Source organism: Podarcis pityusensis (assembly GCF_964106645.2).
Source record: "Podarcis pityusensis genome assembly, chromosome: 17".
Classification (NCBI taxonomy): Eukaryota; Metazoa; Chordata; class Lepidosauria; order Squamata; family Lacertidae; genus Podarcis; species Podarcis pityusensis.
In genome coordinates, this window is record NC_138042.1 from 14,834,630 (window position 1) to 14,858,710 (window position 24,081).

Sequence of the window (24,081 nt, forward strand, 5' to 3'; positions counted from 1 at the left end):
TTATTCTCGGTTTTGCTTTTTTATCTTTTGCAAACCACTTTGAGCTTTCTTCTTTTTTAAAAAAAGACATAAAGCAGTGTAGGTATACACGTCATGAAATAAAGAAATAAGGAAATAAGCGGTTCGGGGCATTGCATAACTGGTCCTGCGATTCAACCTGCACGCTAACTGCTGCGATTTCTTGGGGTTGCCATCTTTTTTAAAGAGCCTCCCCCAAAAGAGGACGCTGCGTCGGCCATCCAAAGCAAACAGATGCGCTTTGTCTTCGATTTCACCCCTCGGAAAAAGAGGGCGCGTCCTGGGGAAAGAGGACACATGGCAACCCTCGTCCCCCTCTCTCTCCTCGGCTTCTTTCAGCTGCGCAAGGAGGGGCCAAGAGGGCGCGGCGCCGAGAGGCAGGATCCGCCTGTTTCCTCCGCCGCCGCGCGCCCTCCGCGCCCCTCCTCTCCTCGGAGCCGTGCGCGCATCGTGTGCGCGCTTGGAGGAAGCTGCCCGGATTTGCAGCTGCCTGGCGTCTCGCGAGAGGAGGAGGAGGAGGCTGCCCGACGGCCCCCCCCCTCTCCGCCCGGATAAATTGCCGGCGAGGCTGGGGCGCGGCTGCGGAGCCGAAGGGGCGAGAGGACCAGCTGGGCGCGCTTGACGCACACGAGGCAGCCGCTACCTCTCCTCCGACAGGTGAGTCGCCTTTGCCCTTGGCCGAGAGGAGCCTAACCTGCGCGTCTTTGCAATCGGGGGTGGGGATGATGATGATGATGGGGGACGCGGACGCGCCTGGAGAGGCTGCGGGAGCCCAGGGCGCAAAGCAGCAAGCGGGTCTGCGCGCACCCTCGCCTTGCAAAGGGACCTCGAGGGGTCATCCTGTCCAACCCCGGGCTCTCTCGCCCGACGCGGGTCTCGAACCCACGACCCTGAGAGCAAAGAGTCCCACACTGCGAGCGGGTGGGTAGGTGTCCCTTTGCGCTTTCTTGCTCTGCGTCTTCCTTCCTCTCCATCTTCCGTTTGGAAAGCCCCGGGAATGATGCGCAGGGGCCGTAGACAAGGCAGGGCACACCCTGTGTATGCTTACTCCGAGGTAAGCCACACACACACACGCGAGTTGATTGGGGCTTACTCCCAGGTAAGTGCAGTTGGCAGCCTCTTTGCCCGAGGGGGCGGGACTACAGGGCATCTTCTTAAACCCCTTTTTTCCCGTGAGGAAAGATCTCTCTTGAGGATGCAGGAGTGAGTGGAGAGGCTCTCCGGGACGGCAGCAAGGAAATGCAGGCGCTCCCCAAACGCCTCCGTCCCGATGCTTGGGGAGGTCTATAAATGTACTTTCACTTCTTGCTGGCGGATGCTGTGCCGTCAGTCATTGAAGTGGAGCCATAATTGGGTGGGAAACATTTCTGTCGGATAGGTCATCATCTTGGCAATGTAGGTGGGGGCAAAGGACAATCGGGAACAGAGCTGTGTGATAAATACAATGCAACGTAAGCAAACAGAACCGAGATAGAATCTGCTGCTTAAATAGGTTTGGTCCCATTGTTTGGAGGAGACCAAGCCTGTTTGTTTTCTCTCCCTCTCTGCTAAAAGCTGCGTTCATCTGTGTAACATGCAAGCTGCCTCAAAGCCTCTAAATTATCCCATACTTGAAGGGGCCGAGAGGCAAAATTTGCAGCTGTTTCACAGGGTTCTCTGTAGGAGAGGTTTAGTTTGGTTGCTTTTATTTACACTGCGTGAAATATTGTAGTTGGGTTACAAAAAACTGTTGTGGGTGAGTGAGCATTTTTTAATTTGAAAAAGCTCCCTGTGATTTTTGGAATTCATTGTCTGTTGTCTGTAATAACTGTTTAACCAATGCATCACCTGTACTGTACTATATCTTAAAAAAACCCTGGGTTTTGAGTGCTTGGTGGTCCTTCAAGTATTGCACCGAGACTTAAAATGGGAAGCTTAAATGCCCCTAGCATGGTGTGCTCTTTCCCTTTTGCTACCTTTCGTATGAAAAGGAATCCTGCCTGATATTGATCAACTTAAGAGAGGCATTAAGGTTTTTTGTTTTTAAGTTGCTTTGTAATCATTTCTGCAGCAGGATAAAGTTTCACGAGAACTGAAATGGAAACACGTCCTGTCATTTCTGTGTTACAGAAACTCTTTAATAGTGCATACACAAAACGTTTCAAACACACCCATTCAACCCCCCCCCCCCCCACTCCTAGAACTGTAGTTTATGCCTGTATTTCTGGCACCCTTAAATTATAGTTCAAAGGATTCCTTTCACGGAGAGGAGAGAGAATGTGCTTTAAATGTACAATGTGTCCTTGGCTGAGAACAGATTTCTGAATCCTGTTTGGTTTTGACCACAGCCTGCACCAGCCATAGCTCATAATCATGGGATGATAAGAGTCACGGTCAAAATATCTGGAGGGCACGAACTCAAGGATGGCTGAGCGAGAGGAATATTCCAGAGCAACTCTGTCCTTAATAGACTAATTATGTGGTTTCATAATGCAGATGGCAGTTCTGTTTGCAGAGGGAGAGTCTCACAACCAGCAGTGGAAGAAGGGGCAATTGCAACGTGTTAAGCACTTTATTGCTACAGAGGGAACAAACAGTCTCCCTTGTTCCATTTAACACAACTTTGACAGTGGATCCACATTTGATAACTGTGGATTCAACTTGGCTTTTCTTCACTCATTCTTGTAACCAGAGTTTGATGCAGAGCTTTCCAAACTCTCCATGTTGGCGGCACACTTTTTAGACATGCATCATTTTGCGACACAGTAATTCAGTTTTAGTAGCAAACCGGAGGTTAAATGAACCCCCTTTCCACACACCGACACACTGCAGCAGACATGTCGTGACACACACAGTCTGGAAAGCTCTGGTTTAATGTCTACTCTGAAGGCACTGTTGTTTGTTTAGTAACTTAGTAAAGAATACTAGAATACAATGCTCGGCTTCCACTTTTCAAATCCCAATTTAAACTCTTTATTTCCCTAACTTGTCGCTACTACGTTTTGGCTTGGAAAGTGAGGCGAATTTTTGGACACAAGAAAAGCCAAGTGTTCCCAAGGTTGTATACAAATTGGCTTTGCCAAAGCAACCCAGAACATGTCTCTGCTCAGTTCAAGCATTACTGAATAAACTAGTGAATTATAATTTAGAAATAACAGAAGATATCCAAAATAGTCATGCTTTAAATACGCCCATTGAAATTGATACTTAGTACATCAAGTTACTTAAGCCTATTGATTTTAGCAGGTCTATTCATGAGTATGACTCACTGGATATTGCCCACAAATTTTATTGGCTAGTCATATTTGTCCGGAAAGAAAATGCTTTCAGATTTGAAGTTTCAACCTTCCATATTGCATAAATGGAAAGCGTTTTAATAACGGAACAAGCTGAGCATATCTTAGCGGCTGCAACTTGTCAAAAGGTTAGGTTTTGTTTCAAGCCTTGCATTTAACTTGTGCTTTCTCTCCCCTCCCCCAGACTCTGTAAAGCATTCAAGGCCCAAACATGGCGGAAGAGAGGATTGATTCACAGCAGGTATGTTTGCATGCACCAAAAATGTTCCTGACGATTTATTCCAGAAGAAATGTGAGCTAACTGTCCTGTCTTCTGCATAAACAGAATGTGGTCGCCAGGGTTGCCAACCTTCCCCTGGTGAGCTCCACCTACGACATGGTCTCCTCAGCTTACGTCACCACGAAGGACAACCATCCCTACCTGAAGTCTGTATGCGAGATGGCGGAAAAGGGCGTAAAGACCATTACTGCAGTAGCCATGACTGGTGCTCTGCCTATCATCCAAAAGCTGGAGCCACAAAGTAAGCCCCGACTCTTGGAAATACTTTTCAGCTTGCAAAATTCTTCCAGAGGGAAAAAAAAAAGACCAGGTTTATTAGCAACAATAAACAGGTTCCCAAGCAGAAATGACAGCCTGGGAATACAAGTTGGTATTCGTTTGGAAATGGCTGTCGTTTCATAGGCTGTGCGTTCAGATGTGTAGACAGCATGGTAAGGTCCAAAGTCATCTGTGATCCCTCTAGTGGAGTTTGATGGGAACAGTCAGGATCCAGTGATCCTCAGGCATGCACCTCCAAGTGGTGGAGCTGTCAGGGCTCCATCCTGACTCCCAGGCACCTTCAGGTGGTTGCAAGGGACCAATAGCCAAGTGCCAAATGAGCCTGGCATCAGGCGAATTTTGAACACTGCCACCGAGTATAATAATCTCACGCAGTGTTCGAAACTCCCATTTTTCTTGGTGCATTTTGCGACAGGGAATTTCATTAGTGTGAAGAAGAAGAAGAATTTGGATTTGATCTCCCGCTTTATCACTACCCAAAGGAGTCTCAAAGCGGCTAACGTTCTGCTTTCCCTTCCTCCCCCACAACAAACACTCTGTGAGGTGAGTGGGGCTGAGAGACTTCAAAGAAGTGTGACTAGCCCAAGGTCACCCAGCAGCTGCATGTGGAGGAGCGGGGAACCGAACCCAGTTCACCAGATTACGAGACTACCGCTCTTAACTACTTTTCTGGGCACAGTGCAGTGGTACCTTGAGTTACAAACGCCTCAGGTTACAAACGCTTCAGGTTACAATCTCAGCTAACCTGGAAGGGTTACCTCGAGTTGAGAACTTTGCCCCAGGATGAGAACGGAAATCATGTGCCGGCGTTGCAGCGGCAGCAAGAGGCCCCATTAGCAAAAGCACGCCTCTAGTTAAGAACAGTTTCAGATTAAGAACGGACCTCTGGAACAAATTAAGTTCAGAACTAGAGGTACCGCTGTACTGTGCCTAAGTTATCAGATTAAAACTGCAGAGCGGAAGGAAGGGAAGATCTCTTTCTGCCTCGCCACTTCTAGCTACTCTCTGAAGACTGGAGAAGAGACCCTCTTAAGAACATTAGGGGGTTGGCAGAGGAAGGACTAGACCATATGAAAAATGAACATAATATTTTAGCTGCAGTTCATTCATTTTCAGCTTTGTATTCTTGTTATTAAAAAAGCGCGCCTAGACATTCCGTTCTTGTGCTCATATCCTAAGTTTAAGGTGCCATTTAGCTCCTAGTTTTCATATCTCAGCTTCTAACACTGACCTCAGGATGGTTATTCAACCACTTGTGTGCTGCTTAATTTCGCCAGCGGTCAGGGATGATGGAAATTGCAGCCCAGTGACATATTCAGTTGTCAGCTTGCAAAATGCTCTGCTCAGAAGCCTTGCTGCTTTTGTAGAATGCCTAAAATGTTTTCACCACGTGGAGAGTATTTTGTTTGGCTTAGTGGAAGCACACTCCCTACAAAGAACTGTAAAGGCCTGCCTTAAATAACAGCTCATTGCGAGGCTGCTAATACCTTTGCATAACGTTTATGGGCTGCTGTGGCTATAAAGAAGCTTTCTGGACGAATTGAGTGCGAAGTCAAATAAGATTGTGACTTGTAAGATGCACAGTGAGTCAAAAAAATCCTCCTGGCTCCAGTTTCTCACCCTTCACCCACTTCTAAGTTCTGCCTCAGCTTCCCCTTTCGCCTACTTTCTAATGTCTCACAGTTTAGAAACTTGGCACTTTGCGTTTTGCACTCCCATGCTTGAGTGTGTCAGCTTGTTTGCGGAAACCTATTCTTGCAAAGTGGCAGAGGGCCAGGAGACCCTCTTTTATCGCTTTCTGAGGGAGCTCTGAACTTGCTAATGAGTCATTCATGATGAACTTCGTCCTTAACGTGATACGTCAGAATGCTTCCTGTTTCCCAGCAGTTGAAAGAAACAAACAGCTTCTGATTAACTTCTTAAAATTGCAAAAGCTGGCCTAACAGTCCTTTAATGTTTCCAGTTGCAGTTGCCAACAGCTATGCTTGCATAGGACTTGACAAAGTCGAGGAGAGGCTGCCAATACTTTATCAACCAACTGATAAGGTAAACTATTTAGAAGGATTTTAATGTGGCTTTTTCTCTCTCGTTGGTTCGAAGCAGAGTTACACATGAACTGGAAAAAAGGTGCCAACTATAACAGGGTGCATTGGGGAGCGGGGGGGGGGGACTTCATCGCAGGAAACAAATGAAGTAGCCCCAAGGCACACAGGATGGTACAACTTACTTGGGATACCGGCCCAGTGTTTAATCTACAAATGCAAAAGTTCCCTGCTTTATATATCTTTTGGGTTCAAAGCCCTCTCCTGCAGGGCTTTCTCATTCACTTCTTTGAAGGAAAAGGTCTCGCATATCTATAGGCTGCTCACTGGACACTTAGGGTGGTATCCAGTGCTAGTCCTACTCAGAGTAGACTCACTGAAATGAAGGGACTTAAGTTAGTCATTGCCATTCATTTGAGTGGGTCTACAGAGTAGAACTGACCAGTGGTGTTGCGTCTTTTGCTGGTGCCAAAGGCACTGCTCTGCTTGCCCCTCCAAATCATTTGCCCAGGGCTATGCCCGCCCCCCCCAGCCCTCTCCACGCTACGACCCTGGGACTTCCAATATTATTACTTACTACTTATTTATTGAATTTATATACCGCCCTATACCTGGAGGTATCGGGGCGGTTCACAGAACAAAACCAAAATATAAAACCACAAAATATATCATCAAAATAAAAACAATACCCCTTGTGCAAAAAAACACACACCAGACATTTTAAAAGGGCATCAGGTGTCAATCAAATCAACCAAAGGCCTGGTTAAAAAGGAACATTTTCGCCAGGCACTTAAAGGTGTGTCATGAAGGCACCAAGCAAACTTCCCTGGGGAGAGCATTTCACAGACAGGGAGCCACTGCAGAGAAGGCCCCGCTCTCGTGTTGCCACCCTCCAGACCTCTCGAGGAGGAGGCGCACGAAGGAGGTCCTCCCCTATGTGGCATTCTGTTTTGTTAAGTAAAAGCCCAGTGTTACAGCTCCTTTGAAGACTCTAGGCATTGGGGACACACTCCTCCAAAGTATGCATGGCGTACACACAGTGATCCAGAATCTAAGCTGGTTGCATTGTCAGAACTCAGGTTTATGTTTGTTCTCTCCCCCCCCCCCCGCAAAAAAAACAAAAACAGCAAGCAGGAAGCAGGAAGCAAGCTTTTTTATTGGCTTACTGATCTTGGTTTTTTGGGAAACCATCAGGTTATGCAATGGGCAAGATTCTGTCTTGTTTTATGCTTGGTGGGGGGCTATGGAAACTCATGAAGAACTTGCGAGTGTGTGCCAGCACACCGCTCGTTCGTAATAAAACTGTATTTTTAAACTCTGGCTTAATGTGATGGGCAAACTGGGCCCATGTGCTTTATACTGAATGAGTTGTGTCACTCCTTGCGTCTTGCATTCAGCTAGCAGTGAAGAATCTGCAACCACTTTTTCTAGGTTGTCGCTAATGCAATGGATGTGGTTGTTGGTGCGAGGGATGTCGTCGCAACTACCGTGACTGGTGCCAAGGATACTGTTGCACAAACCATTAATGGAGTTGTTGACAAGACAAAAGGAGCCGTCCAGGACAGTGTGGAGTTGACCCGGTCAGTGGTCAGTGGCAGCATTAACACCGTTCTGGGAAGCCGGGTGCTGCGTCTGGTGACCAGTGGGGTGGACACTGCACTCAGCAGATCAGAGACCCTTGTAGACCAGTATCTCCCACTGACGGAAGAAGAACTAGGTAAGTTCGCCTAGAACAGTGGTTCTCAACCTGTGGGTCCCCAAATGTTGTTGGACTACAACTCCCATCATCCCTGAGCTCTGGCCTTGCTATCTAGGGGTGATGGAAGTTGTAGTCCAACAACATCTGGGGACCCACAGGTTGAGAAAGGCTGTCCTAGAATATGGGTAGGCAAACTAAGGCCCGGGGGTTGGATCCGGCCCAATCGTCTTCTAAATCTGGCCCGCGGACAATCCAGGAATTTTTACATGAGTAGAATGTGTCCTTTTATTTAAAATGCATCTCTGGGTTATTTGTGGGGCATAGGAATTTGTTCAGTTTTCCCCAAAAAATATAGTCTGGCCCCCCACAAGGTCTGAGGGACAGTAGACCAGCCCCCTGCTGAGAAATGTTTGCTGACCCCTGTCCTAGAAGGTCCAGTCCGCCAGGTTACATACTCCGTTATGAAGATCGTGCTATTTTTCATAAATAAAAACGAGGGGGAAATACATTTGCCAAAGTTCATTGGTTATGAAGCCAATGAAATGTGATGCTATCGTGTATTACCGTATTTTTCGCTCTACAAGACGCACCAGACCATAAGACGCACCTAGTTTTTGGAGGAGGAAAACAAGAAAAAAATATTCTGAATCCCAGAAGCCAGAACAGCAAGAGGGATCACTGCGCAGCGAAAGCAGTGATCCCTCTCACTGTTCTGGCTTCTGGGATAGCTGCGCAGCCTGCATTCACTCCATAAGATGCACACACATTTCCCCTTACTTTTTAGGAGGGAAAAAGTGAGTCTTATAGAGCAGAAAATACGGTATTTTTCAAGAACAAGGAAAACATAGTTTGTGGGTAGAACTGGGCCACTTGATCTTCATTTGACCATGCGGTTGGTTTACGACTGCAAACTTTGTAACATGGCGTAAGATCAGTCGGCCCAACACACTCAATCATGGCGACTCTCTAGGTTTGACAGAAGACTTCACATTCAAAGCTCTTCCGTGGGAAAGTCGCCAGCTCTCACCTTGAATGTTTCACCATCAGACCAAAAACACCTTGCAAAGTTGCCTTGGGAGAATTTGTCTCTCTTGGTTATAGGCAACAGACTCTCAAGAAGCGAGCGAGAAAGATAGGATGCGGTTGTTAACTTTCCTAATTGCAAGCTTGACGGCGTTAACTTGCCGCGGTTACAGTTGGAATGGTTTGCTCTTTTGATTCTGCAGAGAAAGAAGCTACGAAAATGGAAGGATTTGAAGTTGGAGTTCAGAAGCCAAGTTACTACGTTAGATTAGGGTCTTTGTCTTCAAAGGTCCGATCCCGTGCCTACCAGCAGGCCTTAATCAAGGTTCGAGATGCTAAGCTCAGAAGCCAAGAGACAATCTCTCAACTTAACTCCACTGTCAATCTGGTAAGTGAGTTCTGGGCTCTAACTTCAGATTTTTGCAAAGGGTTTCAGTCCACCTTTGGGACTCACATGTATCGGTGGATGGCAGTCTACTCTATCTTTTTAATAATATTTTAATCCTGTGTTCTTTACCTGTGAGTTGGCCTCAAGTTTTAAAGTTTAAAAGGCTAGCATTAAGGTAATACACAGCTCAGCGTTTTACTAGGCAGCCTTCATACATCCATGGACACAGTAAGAATATTTTCTTAACATCAAATTGTTGAAACAATAGGTCTAAAAAACACTATAGTGGCATTTGATGGGCTCTTAGGGCAGGGTAGGCAGGGTAATCTGAAGGGGGAAATGTTAGGCTTTATTTAAACAAATAAAGAATTCTTCAAAATGATATGTAGTGTGCCAGCAACTGCAGCAAAGGAAAGGAATTGGTGAAAACAGAGGGTCTATTGGGCAAGAATACACAGTTGCATTTTGGGGCCCAAGTAGATATCTTTTATTCATACGAGATCCATATAGAGTGGTACCTCGGGTTACATACGCTTCAGGTTACAGACTCCGCTAACCCAGAAATAGTGCTTCAGGTTAAGAACTTTCCTTCAGGATGAGAACAGAAATCGGGCTCCGGCAGTGCGGCGGCAGCAGGAGGCCCCATTAGCTAAAGTGGTGTTTCAGGTTAAGAACAGTTTCAGGTTAAGAACAGACCTCCGGAACGAATTAAGTACTTAACCCGAGGTACCACTGTAGCACTGTGAAATTCCAACTTCCTAATTCTTTTTCAGAGGGTTTGTTGGAGGGTTTAACAATCCCTGGTGGAGTTTTAAAAGGAGATATCAGAGCCAACCTTGTACAAACATGTTTGATAACTGAATGAATAAAAAAAATTTAAAAATTGTCCAGTAGCACCTTTGAGACCAACTAAGTTTGCTACTGGACAGTTTTTTAGTCTATTTATTTCGACTGCCGTCAGACCAACACGGCTACCTACCTGAATCTTGTTTGATAGCTGTTGGCAGAACAAAGATTGCTTTAGCTGCGAAAGCACTCCCAAGAATGATCTGAGTTTCCTGTATCCTGGGAGAAAGATTCGCAGAAATCAGTGGCTACTCCTGAGTAGACATGTGCAGGATTGCACCGTTGAAGAGTACTTCCCAAAAGTTGAACGTGCAAGTCTTTTGTATTCCAGATTGAATATGCCAGAAAGAATATGAATAGTGCCAACCAGAAACTCCAAGATGCCCAACAAAAGCTGTATAATTCCTGGGTAGAATGGAGGAAAAACACAGGCCAAAATGAGGAAGATGACTCCCGCAGTGCTGAGGTGGGTTGCTGAGTGAGCACTGGTCAGATGCGTCAGGTTAATACTGTATTTTTCGCTCTATAAGATGCACCAGACCACAAGACACACCTAGTTTTTGGAGGAGGAAAACAAGGGAAAAAAATATTCTGAATCTCAGGAGCCAGAACAGCAAGAGGGATCGCTGCGCAGTGAAAGCAATCCCTCTTGCTGTTCTGGCTTCTGGGATAGCTGTGCAGCCTGCATTCGCTCCATAAGACGCACACACATTTCCCCTTACTTTTTAGGAGGGAAAAAGTGAGTCTTATACAGCAAAAAATACGGTATTCTGCAGCCTTATAAATATGTTTGCAGGAAGAGGGCTCACTGTTTGGTTGTTTTTGTTTTAACTATTTACTTGTGTTTTTTTATTGTATTCAATTTTATTAATATTACCAGTTAAAGTAAAAAAAAGGAAATAAAATACATAAACCATTTTAAAAGGTAGAGGAAAACAACACTATGACAGCAAAATATAATTAAGATCACAGAACTATATAACACATGTGCAAATGACTGAACTTACAGTTTCTCTCAAATATACATGGATTCATGGGTTGGTATGGTTTCGATAGGGACACGGGTGGCGCTGTGGGTAAAACCTCAGCACCTAGGGCTTGCCGATTGCATGGTCGGCGGTTCGAATCCCCGCGGCGGGGTGAGCGCCTGTCTTTCGGTCCCAGCTCCTGCCCACCTAGCAGTTCGAAAGCACCCTTAAGTGCAAGTAGATAAATAGGTACCGCTTTATAGCGGGAAGGTAAACGGTGTTTCCGTGTGCTGCACTGGCGCCGGCTCGCCAGAGCAGCTTCGTCACGCTGTCCATGTGCCCCGGAAGTGTCTCCGGACAGCGCTGGCCCCTGGCCTCTTAAGTGAGATGGGCGCACAACCCTAGAGTCGGACACGACTGGCCCGTACGGGCGGGGTACCTTTACCTTTACCTATGGTTTCGATAAATGCACTCCAAATATTTAATTTGTCCATACATAATGTTTGTCTGAAGGCGATCCATTCATGAGTTGTAATGCCATCTGTCCATTGATTGAAAGGCTATGTTTTTGTCCTCCTAATGTATTAGTATCATATATATTTTTGCAGATATAAAGGGCAAGGTTGCACCCAAAACAATTTCCTTGCCCAGTTGCTGCAGCAGTCTACAGCTGGCCATGCTGAAAGTTCTTTATCAAGGTTAAGAGTATTAACCTTTTGACCCAAATAATTACAGCAGTGATAAGGCTGCTGTCCAGGACTCAAGCGAAGGCTTAAACTTAGCTCTTGCTACTACTGGGTATTAGCTGCTTGTCTTGTTTCAGCCACAGTGGAAATACAGGAAGCTTGTAAAGAAAAGGGAAAAGATGTGAATGAGTAAGGTGGCTTCTCTCAGCACACTCTTTCCCACGCCTACAAAATCTTTGTAGCAAGCATGGGGGTAAAGCTATCTGGCAAATAGGATATAACTGAAGAACCACTTGACAGATCTGTTACTGGTGGGAGGCCAGGAGAGAGAAATGCTTTTCGCTTTCCAGGTCAAGGGGTCTGATTAGGTTGCAAGTCCCAGCCAAAGTTAGGATCCCTTGGATGCGGAGAAACATTGGTCAGTGCGTATAAGCATTCATTTGGGTCTTATGGCAGTGTCTCAGCCAGTGTGAGAAACTCAGATATATAAGCTTAAGTGCCAAATGGCTCCTTAAACCAGGGCTAGTCACCAAATCAGAATGCCTAGTAGCCCTTTTGGGGGCCAGGCGGTTCGAAAGCCGTATTTTTCAATTCCTGAAATTCATTCTGATTGGGCAGTGAAAATGTAACAGAATTATACAGGATGCATTGTGAAAACAGCCAAGATCCATGGTTCCCCAGGTATGCACCTCCAAATGGTGGAGACATCAGGCGCCATCTTGGCACCTGGGCATCTTCACTTGGTCGTGAGTGGCCGATAGCCAGGTGCCAAATGGGCCTGGCAAATTTTGATCAGAGGTCCCAGCTTCATTCCATACTTCAGTCGTACCTTGGAAGTTGAACGGAATCTGTTCCAGAAGCCCGTTCGATTTACAAAACGTTCAGAAACCGAATCGCGGGTTCTGATTGGCTGCAGGAAGGTCCTGCAGCCAATTGGAAGGCACGTCGGACATTCGGGTTCCAAAGAACGTTTGCAAACCGGAACACTCACTTCTGGGTTTGGGAGCCAAAACGTCTGAGTACCAAGGCATTTGGGATCCACGGTATGACTGTACCCCCACATTGGAAGTTCAAGTTATTGTTGTCTAGGGTGGCGGCCCCGGCTGTAGAATACAGTCATACCTCAGGTTAAATATGCTTCAGGTTGAGCGCTTTCGGGTTGTGCTCCGCGGCGACCCCGAAGTAATGGAACACGTTACTTCCAGGTTTTGCCGCTCGCGCATGCGCAGACAGTCAAAATGACATCACACGCATTCGCGTAAGCAGCGAATCGCGGCACGCGCAGATGCGGGTTGCGTTCACTTCAGGATGCGAATGGGGATCCGGAACAGATCTGGTTCATATCCAGAGGTATCACTGTATTGTGTTGGGTTGAAATAATGACAGATGAGTAGCAAGTGTCATGTGAGAGGCATCTCTCGAGCAAGTCCCGAGAAGACTCTTTTATTGAATATTACAACATTGCCACAGGTGCGCTCGTTGCTGATTGGTTGACACAAGTACAAAGCAAAGGTTATATATAGGCATTAATCACCAATAGATTAAAGGCTGGGAAAGGGAGCACAGAACTAGACAGGCATGAAACCTCCTAATTAAATTATAACTAGTGATTGATCGTAACAAGACTTGAAAGAATATAACAATCGCAGTCCGTAGATGTGGTCAACAATGTGTTAAGAACAGGTCAAGGTACACTGTTTCATGAACTCAATGGGAACTGATCAGAACATTCTCAGACTCATGTGCAGAGGCAAAAACTTCCCAGCAGTATTGGGGTTATTTTAAGCTAACAGAATAACATGGAGCCCGTTTCCAATGTCTGTGTGTTTTGCTTTTGTTTCCAGTACATTGAATCACGCACACTAACGATTGCACGGAACCTGACCCAGCAGCTTCAAACCACCTGCGTCACCCTGGTGTCGAGTATACAGGGTTTGCCCCAGAATATCCAAGGCCAGGTTCACCATGTGGGGGAAATGGCGGGCGAGGTCTACCGGAACTTCCGCTCAGCGTCTTCCTTCCAGGAAGTGTCAGACAACCTCATCACCACCAGCAAAGGGCAGCTGAAGAAAATGAAGGAATCGCTGGACGACGTGATGGATTACCTGGTGAACAACACGCCCCTCAACTGGCTGGTAGGTCCCTTTTACCCGCAATTGGCTGGCTCTGAGAATGCTGGGCACAGAGGTGACGGGGAGAAAAAGACCAGCCAGGAGGACAAACAGCCTGAACGCAACACAGAATAAATGGCAGCGTGACAAAACGTACACACACACACGCCGCGTAGCTTGACTGACAAGGTGGCCGAGCTGTGGTAGCTGCAGTGTAACCTGCTGGGGGGCAGGGGGGAGAAATTTAATTCCTGCTGTGCTTTCTCTGACAAAAAAAGCAAAAAAAGATTTCTGCGCTTCCGAGTTGAGTTCCCAGTGTTTGGGTTCAAAGTTGTGAAAGATGCAAAGTGCCTTAAAAGACTTCTGAGCCTCAGCAGATTGCATTGGAGAAAACCCCTTGTTTAGCTACCTGTATATTATAAAGCCCCATCTTGTCTCTCAGTTAAAGTGGCCTTTAAAAGGAGCTTACTGCTATTCTGTTAATATACGCAGGGGCGGGGGAAAAACAAAGCAACCCCCTTTATTGAAAATCTGTAAAGCTTCTGGCAGCATAATTACATTTTCTTACTCAGCTTTCGTTTGAAAACTGCACACTGTACCCTTGTATACTTATCATTCCTTCCATTTGCCTTAAAGCAACTTGTTCTAGGACCTAAAAAAAAGAGAAAAAGCCTTGATAAGCTTTTTCCACTCCTTGCGTGGAGTTGGACTAGACTTGCCAGAGTAACTTGTCTGTTGCGACAGCTCACCTTCGTCCTTCATTTCTAAATATGAGACATTGTACTACTCAGTAACTCCACTTAAGCTACTATTGAGCACTGTGCGCTAAACGAGATTCATGCTGTTTGTACATGGGTGTTTTTAGCCTGTCTTTTTGTAGTGCCTTGCCTTGTAATTTCACATGTATGCTTAGTAATAAATGCTTCAGCAGCCGGAGTCTGGTGTCTCTTGGATTGTGTAAAGAGTACTGAGGATGTGAAACAAACCTTGTGACTCAATTACCGTTGAGCTGTGGGTCTGTTTAAAATGGGTTGAATGCAAATTGCTGAATCAGCACCAAGCATTACATGTAAACAGATGGTCCAGGTGTTGCTGCTGTATTTATTTCCTACCTACGGCTCCTCATCCAGCTCTCTGGATACTTGCAGTTTCTTAAGCTTCTACCATCCCAGCTTTTGCTTGTAGCTTGCTTTTCTGGGTCGGGGCTCTTGAATCGGTGGGTTGTGGCTTGAATCGGTAGGTTGTTATGATGTATACTATGCCAAAGGAGGCCAAACCACCTGTCTCTCGTAGCACAGACATTCCACGGTCTTGATGGCCCGTCAGATTTTACAACAGGTCCTAGGAAGTTGAACCACAACAAACTGTAGAGAACACCTGCAAATGATCTGGAGATATTTCTGGTTCCTCCTGCTCTGCTTGTTCTTGCACTTGATGCTTAAACTCAAACAAAAATAAGTTTGCTCTGCTGTCCAGGTATCCTGCTGCGCTAACAGTTACATGACAAAGTACACACAGGTCAATATGTTAATAGTTTTGTCCCCGCAGGGAAGACATTTAGCACACGGGATGCCCTGAGACTTCCACCTGTGTAGAATCAGCACTGATGAGGACTTGAGCGTTCTGCCAACGTTGCTGGGGTAGAATTAAGCAGCAGGCCCACTCGAATCACAATTCGTTGCCAATAATTCCCCTAGTCTAAAAGTGCCCTTTAAAAAAATGGCTTTAAAATTGAACCATGCCAACTGTCATGTGATCTATAATGCATGCTTTGTTGTGCTCGTTTCTTTGAACACAGTTTTTGGTTGGTGTTGCCTAGTTGCATTGGCAGAAGAATGTGAACATTTTGTTGCACCGGCGGGTGGGTGGGTGGGATTCACCTAACTAGTCCTGTTAGCTGAAGCCCTGCTCAAGGACTTCTGCTTGTGCAATGGGGCTTCCCCTCCTCTCCAACCCCTATGCCCCTCTGCCCCCCCAGAATAGCATGCAAGGGCAGCAGAGGAGAGATTGTTTCATCTGGCAAACTGAAATGCTTGTGCAGATGGTGCCGTCGACACAGCAGAGTGTTGAATTTCTCCCCAGTTGTTTATCCTGGTCCAACTGCCCTGGCTGCCGATTGGTTTCCAAGCCCAATTCAAAGTGCTGGTTTTGACCTATAAAGCCTTAAAAGGCTCAGGACCTCAAGGACCGCCTCTTGCCATATGAACCTACCCAGACCCTGAGATCATATTCTGAGGCCCTCCTTTGTGTGCCTCCTCCTCAAGAGGTTCGGAGGGTGGCAACAGGAGAACGGGGCCTTCTCTGCAGTGGCTCCCCGTCTGTGGAATGCTCTCCCCAGGGAGATTCGCCTGGTGCCTTCATTATATACCTTCAGGCGCCAGGCGAAAACTTCCCTCTTTAACCAGACCTTTGGCTGATTGACATACAATGCCCTTTTAAAATGTGTTGTGCAGGGAGCAGGAATAATTAGGTTGTTACTGCTTTTATTTTTATTATGTATTTTGTGTTTTTTATATTGTGATTTTTTTGTCCTGAGCTGCCCTGAGACCTGCGGGTAAAGGGTGGTAAACAAATTTGAATAATAATAACCACCACCTTGGCTTACTAAGGACAAGCAACAATTCATGTATGGACTTGTTTTAGCCGTGCAATTAATCTGTGGTTTAAAGATCATGGATAGGCTGTGGGATCTCTCACACCCATGGATATTCTCCTTCCCTTCAGGCTGTGGAATTTTCCCTCTATACAATTCTAGTGTTGCATAAGCATTGTTCATCTGCATTAAAACCAATTGCATGTGCTTCTAATAATAATATTTTTTTATTTGTATCCCGCCCTCCCCGGCTGAGGCTGGGCTCAGGGCGGCTAACATCATAAAAACAACACAATAAGCATAAAAACAGACATCAATTAATTAAAATACATCTTAAAATTAATTCAGACAAGTTAAAATCCAGGCAGGTGGCAATTAGGTAAGGTAAAGGACCCCTGACCGTTAAGTCCAGTCGCCGATGACTCTGGGGTTGCAGCGCTCATCTTGCTTTATTGGCCGAGGGAGCCAGTTTACAGCTTCTGGGTCATGTGGCCAGCATGACTAAGCCACTTCTGGTGAACCAGAGCAGCGCATGGAAACGCCGTTTACCTTCCCACCGGAGCGGTACCTATTTAACTACTTGCACTTTGACGTGCTTTCGAACTGCTAGGTGGGCAGGAGCAGGGACCGAGCAACGGGAGCTCACCCTGTTGTGGGGATTCAAACCGCTGACCTTCTGATCGGCAAGTCCTAGGCTCTGTGGTTTAACCCACAGCACCACCTGCATCCCCAGGTGGCAATTATTATGGTGCAATTGAGAGTGGTTAATGATTGCCAGGACCAACTGTTTCCATTGAACATACGATGACCTGTGAATGGGTTGGGGGCCTCCTTCAGGCTTGTTTTATACAAAGGAAAGTAAGCTCACATGCAATTTGACTGGGGCTGATGAGTCCCACAAAAACCTGGGAGGGTCCCACATTTTCTACCCCTGCTTTAAAGCTATGACATGAAGATAATTATTAGTTTTCTGCACAGGTGAATAACATGTTACATAGCAACAGAAGAACCAGGGCACTTGCATTTTGCCGTTGCTTGGTACATATGTATATGTTCCACTAGCATTCAAGACAAACATAAGTACAATCCTATTCACGGCAATAGCTCAATCTTCTTTGCAAGCAGAACGTCACAAACTCAATGCCATGGAGCTCCAGTGCTGGAAATTCGCCAGGCACATTTTGCACCTCTGGCTATTGGCCGCTTGTAACCAAATGAAGGTGCCTGACATCTCCACCATCTGGAGGTGCATGCCTGGGGATCTGGACTGTTTTCACACACTAGCAACACATCCTGTAGAATTCTACCCCTTATATTTTATCTGCAAAGTCAGGATGAATTTCAGGAAACCAAAATGCTGCCTCTGTGCAGCCTGAGCAGGAGCCGAGAACGACGTTATAGTGAATTGTTGTAGCTTGTCTTCGCTTCTCCCACCCCAATGCCCTGCTCACACTTGCGAAGAATAGCACTACGTTATGAATGGCCCGTGTCACCATTAAGAAAAAGAGGTCGGAATAGGCCAATAGATATATGTGGACTGTCCCTGAATCAAGTGACTTTTCTTCTTTTAAGTTCTCAAAACTCTTAACTTAGCTCAAGGTAGTCCTCTGAACTAGCCAGATGTTGAACTGAGAATCAGTCACAGTCAGTCCATCCTTTGAAAAACAAGACTTTAGCCCCATCTTGCCCCAAAATAGCAACTAGACATTCTGTTTGGGAGACTGCAACCTTGGTTTTAAGGAACCCTTTGGTGCCTAGCGTATATATCTGCGTTTCGAACACTCTGCAGCTCTAGGTAGGGCAATTGCCCGCCTGCGTTGACAAAATGGAACTAGATTTTTCTCCCTTGGGGTGTAAGATGAAGCCTCATGTTCCTACTTAGAGGTTTTAATGTTCAGTGGTGCTTATGCCCTGGAAAGTGTGTGTAGGATTGTAGCCTTATCTGCGTAAGGTGCTCAAAACAGGTTACGGAAGAGTAGGCAACTTGACCTCGAATCCAGTCTGCTGCTGAAATAGGTACAGCACGGCTAGGACAGAAAACTCCTTGCTGCCTTATTCTGAGAGCTTCAAAGCAAATGGTAGCAAGGAGACCAGCATAGCAGCAGACATAGTCAGCATAGTACTTTTGTGTCCACAGTGTTAAAATTAATAGGCAGCTGATCCTGTCTATGCTTACTCTGAAGTTCCACTAATTACAGTGGCGCTTACTCCCAAGGGATCACAGAGGCATTGCCACTTTAGGCCTGAATGAGCCCATTGACTTTAATTATTTTGAAACTAATTCATTCTGAATCGAATTATTTCTGGTTTGCATGAGTCAGTTTACCCTAACTATCCTGCGGGCATAAACCACTGAGCCTCTTGGGCTTGCCGATCGGAAGGCTGGCGGTTCGAATCCTTGTGATGGGGTGAGCTCCTGTTGCTCTGTCCCAGCTGCTGCCCACCTAGCAGTTCGAAAGCACACCAGTGAAAGTAAATAAATAGGTACCACTGCAGCGGGAAGGTAAATGGCATTTCTGTGTGCTATGGTTTCCGTCACGGTGTCCCATTGTGCCAGAAGCGGTTTAGTCCTGCTGGCCACATGACCCGGAAAGCTATCTGTGGACAAACGCCGGCTCCCTTGGCCTAAAAGTGAGATGAGAGCTGCACTCCCATGGTCAAATTTGACTGGACTTAACCGTCCAGGGGTCCTTTTCCTTTCCCTAACTGTTTCAGAGATGAAATCAAGCCATGTAGTCATGCTGTTGCTTTAGAATCAGAGATTTGGAGGAGAATCTGGTCTAAACTATGACAGTTGGTTAAAGTAAAGCGGGCATGCACTGAGGGAAACTGATTCACACGTACACTACAGTTTAACACATACTGGATCTCACTTCTGGTATCAGAGACCAGCTTAGGAGAAGACATACGGCAGGGATGTAAGCTGTGGGAGGAAGGAAAGATTTCTCTCCAGATTGTTGGTCTAGGGATAGGACTCGTGCTTTCAGTGACAAAGGCCTTGAGTGCAATTCCCAGACAAACTTGCGCAACAGGAAGAAGAGGGTCGAGCCCTTAATTGCTAGCCATAACTAGAGTGTATGATTTGCATGCAGAATATCCCAGGTAAAAACCCTCAAATCTTAGTGCTGGCCGGGAAAGACTTCCTGTCTGAAATCCCCAAGTGGTATTCAAGTGAGTTTTACACAGAGTAGACCTGTTAAAATTAATGGGCCTGACTCAGAGAAAAATAAGAATATTTCATTTATACCCCGCCCATCTGGCTGGGTTGCCCAAGCCACTCTAGGCGGCTTCCAAGACATAAAAACATAATAAAACATCAAACATTAATAGGAACAATCTGATCCAATTTAAAAGTCACAATAACTTTAAAATAAACAACTTATATCAAACAAAGCAGCATCCAACAATCTATCAGAATCTAATTGTTGTTTAGTTGTTTAGTCGTGTCCAACTCTTCGTGACCCCATGGACCAGAGCACGCCAGGCACTCCTGTCTTCCACTGCCTCCTGCAGTTTGGTCAAACTCATGTTCGTAGCTTCGAGAACACTGTCCAACCATCTCGTCCTCTGTTGTCCCCTTCTCCTTGTGCCCTCCATCTTTCCCAACATCAGGGTCTTTTCCAGGGAGTCTTCTCTGCTCATAAGGTGGCCAAAGTCTTGGAGCCTCAGCTTCAGGATCTGTCCTTCCAGTGAACACTCAGGGCTGATTTCCTTCAGAATGGAGAGGTTGGATCTTCTTGCAGTCCATGGGACTCTCAAGAGTCTCCTCCAGCACCATAATTCAAAAGCATCCATTCTTCGGCAATCAGCCTTCTTTATGGTCCAGCTCTCACTTCCATACATCACTACTGGGAAAACCATAGCTTGAACTATACAGACCTTTGTCGGTAAGGTGATGTCTCTGCTTTTTAAGATGCTGTCTAGGTTTGTCGTCGCTTTTCTCCCAAGAAGCAGGTGTCAATAGTAAACAGTAAAATTAAGCATCAGCAAATAATAATTAAACAGTTCAACCACAATAAAGAATTACCAACCTATAATCAATAAAAGTAACAGCAAATCACAATGCATAAAACACCACAAAACTTACAAAACCATGTAAAAGGATCAAATTGAGAAACAAAGAAGCACAACTTATAAAACTATTTTTAAAAAATATCCCTGAACTCCTCTCTTTCCAGCTGCTGCTGCTGCTGCTCCTGCTGTTCTCAAAGTCATAGTCCGGGAAAGGCTAGGTTGGGAAAGGCAGGTGGAAAATACAATCATACATTACAATGGAGTTAAACACGAAAATGATAAAGAAAAGAGACAAAAAAGAAAAGCAAAAAAGTCACACACAAAAAGAATTGACAATAGCAAAAAAAATCAGTTAGAAAAGCCAGTCATTTATACAGCATCATATCTTATCCGATAAAGTCTTCTGAGAAAAACTTCCAATCGTTTTCATTGTACTTTTCATATTGTCTTGATTTTATCGCACAGTTTATTTTATGACTTTTTCTATATATTCCTCTAAGATGTTTATTCCATTTGTTTATTATACACAAGTATCATTCAATTCTGCTAGGATATTATCATTTTTACAATGTAATCTTATATACTCCTTGAATAATTTCCATTCTCTGTATGTTTTTTGATTCGGGGCTCCCCTGACTTTTCCAGTCAGCTTTGCTAATTGAAAATACTCGATCATAAGTGTTTGCCAATCTATTATTGTTGGTGTTGTTTCACACTTCCAACTTCTGGCTATGAGTATTCTTGCAGCCGTGATTGAGTACATAAACAGTGCTCTTGTGTTTTGCTTGATTTCTATTGGCAATATTCGGATCTTGAATGTTTTCAAACACCAGCAACACACCCTGTACAATTCTATCCATTATATTTTATCTGCACAATCAGCATGAATTTCAGGAACCAGAAAGTCAAATTGAAAAATAGGACTTTCGAGCCGTCTGGCCCCAAAATGACAACTAGGCATTCTGTTTTGGCGACTGTAACTCTGGTTGAAGGAGCCATTTAGCACCTAGCTTACATAACTGAGTTTCTACCATTGCTTCCTACATTAAAATAACACAATTTGGATAAATGGTTGGTTTAAAATCTTTGGGTCTCCCTTTATTTCTCACTATGAAACCTACGCCAGAGAAAGAGGCATTTCCCCACATGAATTCTTTGTGAACTTTTTAAACGATAAGACATTATTATTTCATTTCACATGTGATACGCTATGTTTTTGTCAATATAGTACTGAAATGGGAGGAAATTTTGCTGGCCTGTTCTTCTCAGTTTGAGTCCTAGGTCCTTAACACTTTGGGAAATGTTGAAAATGTTGCATTCAAATTTATTTGAGTTTCTTCCTCTGCAGGTTCCGGATTTTGCTATCACAGACTTGTCTTCAGAATCGGATGAGATACCAGATATCTTGGCTTTGGATGAAGAAGGGCAGCAAGATTATTCGCGTGCAAATGGTCCCATCACCACAGGTCAAAGAGCTGAATAAACACCGAGCACAAGAAACCAAAAACTAATACTTTTGATTGAATAAATATATGTTCATACCCATTTTCCCCCCTAACCTTATCCTCCTGCTTTTTGGAGTGGAGTTACTTAGCTCTTGGGGAGTATCGGAATTGTTTGTATCACTTTTGCTTCATTTAGATCGATCAAAACTGTGACCTTGTGAAAAAATATTATGGAACGCACATTAGCGTAACCTATTAGCATGGAGGAATGGACTGTTTTTGTCCTCCGTGTCAGATAAATGTATTCAACTGGTCAACAATATCAATTTTAAGTCTATATCACAGTTTGGACAGCAGTTGCTTCTGAAACCACATCTCTGCTGCTTTGACATGGAATCCTGTCTGAAAGAAGATTTGCCGATTTCAATTTCAGTTCCTCTGTAAATACTTCTGTGTTTCTCTATCAACATCTTTACCTGCCAGGAAGAAAAAATGCAGCCATTTCTCGTCTCTTTCTGTTTCGTTGTGATGTATCTGCATGACTCCGTACCAAATGTTTAAACAGGTGCCCTTTGAGTTAAAATGCAATGGATGAGCTCAGTGCTCCTTGCTTTTCTAAGAGATTATGATGCTCCAGCAAATTGCAACTCATGTTCTCAGTCAGGTGATAAACCTGTGCCTGGGTTGCGCCATTTTAGACTATGGGAGAAGGACCAAACGCTCTTCCATACAAAGTAAATCTTTGCATGTAGAAATCTTAGCACATCACAGAGAAGTTTGAACTAGGACCGTCCTTCCTGAGACCTAATTTTGTTTTTCTCTGGAAGAGCAGTCGTGTGAGCTCTCCACTTGCAGCCAGAAGTGGTACAGCCCAGGGACAGTAAGAATTAGGCTTTGCAGTAGGGGAACCTGTGTACCTTTCCCATATTTTGGACCACATCTCCCATCATCCCTTTCCATTGGCCAGGCTGGTTGAGGCCAATGGGAGTTGGGAGTCGCAGGTTTCGCCATCACTGCTTCAGAACATCTGGAGTTTAACCAGGACAATACTCTAGAGTAGTGGTGGCCAAACTTGGCCCTTCAGCTGTTTTTGGACTACAATTCCCATCATCCCTAGCTAACAGGAGCCGTGGTCAGGGATGATGGGAATTATAGTCCCAAAACAGCTGGAGGGCCAAGTTTGGCCGCCACTGCTCTAGATGCAAACTGGGAAACTTCTGACAGGGTTCAAAAAAGGAAAGATGTGTAGTGAAAAATGGGGCAGAAACTACGAATGAGATGGAGAAAGCTAGCCCTGAAGCGATGTTCCTGCGCAATCCACAGTTGTTTTAGTAGGGTTTGTATAGTTCCAGTGGTTTGCCGTCAAACAGATCCGCCATTTCTTGACGCAAATCGGAAGAGTCAGAGGAAGCTCAAAACAAACTAGAAATGCAGAATCAGACGTACTTAACGAAATGCTACAGTTGAAAGACTACGCCGTGTTTTGGTTCAGACAACCTTCAATATCGCTGGCAGTTTTGGGTTTCCCCCCCGTTTTTTAATTATGGGATTATGAGGATTTCCTATGGTGCTAATTTTTATAGGTTAGGTCCACAGATCTGAATTAAAGAGATAATTTGACGCTCTCTTTAGCATGAAGTGGACAACCTCTCCCCCTACTCTTCAGTTATGCATTATAAGAGATAACATGGAAGTTTTAAGCACTAGTCACTGAAATGCCTTGGAAATAAAGTTTAAAACTGTATAATCTGATGGCTGCTGATGTTTTGCTTTTCCTTTTTATTGCTTTTTATATGACCTCCAAACCATTAGAAATTCATGATTATTTGAAGTTGTTGTAGCTGCAACTGGAAAAAACCAGCCTTTTCTGAGATACAGGGTTATCACATTTTGATGGGATCATAAGAATATGATTTCTTATGCTGTCTTACGTCTGTGACTAAGTTGAGTTTTTTAAAAAAGCACACAAGATCACCACTGATCCCACAGTCAGATGTCTTCCATAAAAAATAAAATGTGTATCTACTACTTTTAGTTACGCTGAAGATACTTTTTAAAAACACACACACCAAAGAAGTAATTGTTGCTTCTGTAAGGGTGTGACTGAGTTGGCAAATACCGTTCAAATGTCATTATTAACAAGTTAACCAGGCCTTGAAGTCCATTAACTCCTCTCAGAAAACAAAGTGATAACGCAACATGCTTCTTTTAAGAACTAAATAACCATTATCCTTGAAATATTTTTGCATCCTAGCTCTGTCACAGGACTTTTGGGTGCCTGGAAAAGTATCTAAATAAAATACACGCCCCTTCCCAAATAATAAAATAATTGACTGCTTAACTGCTCTATAATGCCTACCCTCCAACATTCCTCAGATGAAAATAGGGACGTTGCTCACTCCCACGCCCAACTG

At 44.9% G+C, this 24,081-nt stretch overlaps 1 protein-coding gene across 1 annotated transcript; it reads left to right on the forward strand.

The window, feature by feature from the left end:
* The first annotated feature begins 531 nt into the window (after nt 1–531).
* On the forward strand, nt 532–23,414 carry PLIN2 (perilipin 2). The gene is made up of 9 exons (XM_080987875.1): nt 532–675; nt 3,478–3,534; nt 3,619–3,814; nt 5,816–5,898; nt 7,326–7,611; nt 8,820–9,004; nt 10,182–10,316; nt 13,349–13,639; nt 21,571–23,414. Exons 2-9 carry the CDS (start codon nt 3,505–3,507, stop codon nt 21,703–21,705), a joined length of 1,341 nt encoding a protein of 446 aa, XP_080844001.1. The 5' UTR covers nt 532–675; nt 3,478–3,504; the 3' UTR covers nt 21,706–23,414.
* The last annotated feature ends 667 nt before the right edge of the window (nt 23,415–24,081 follow it).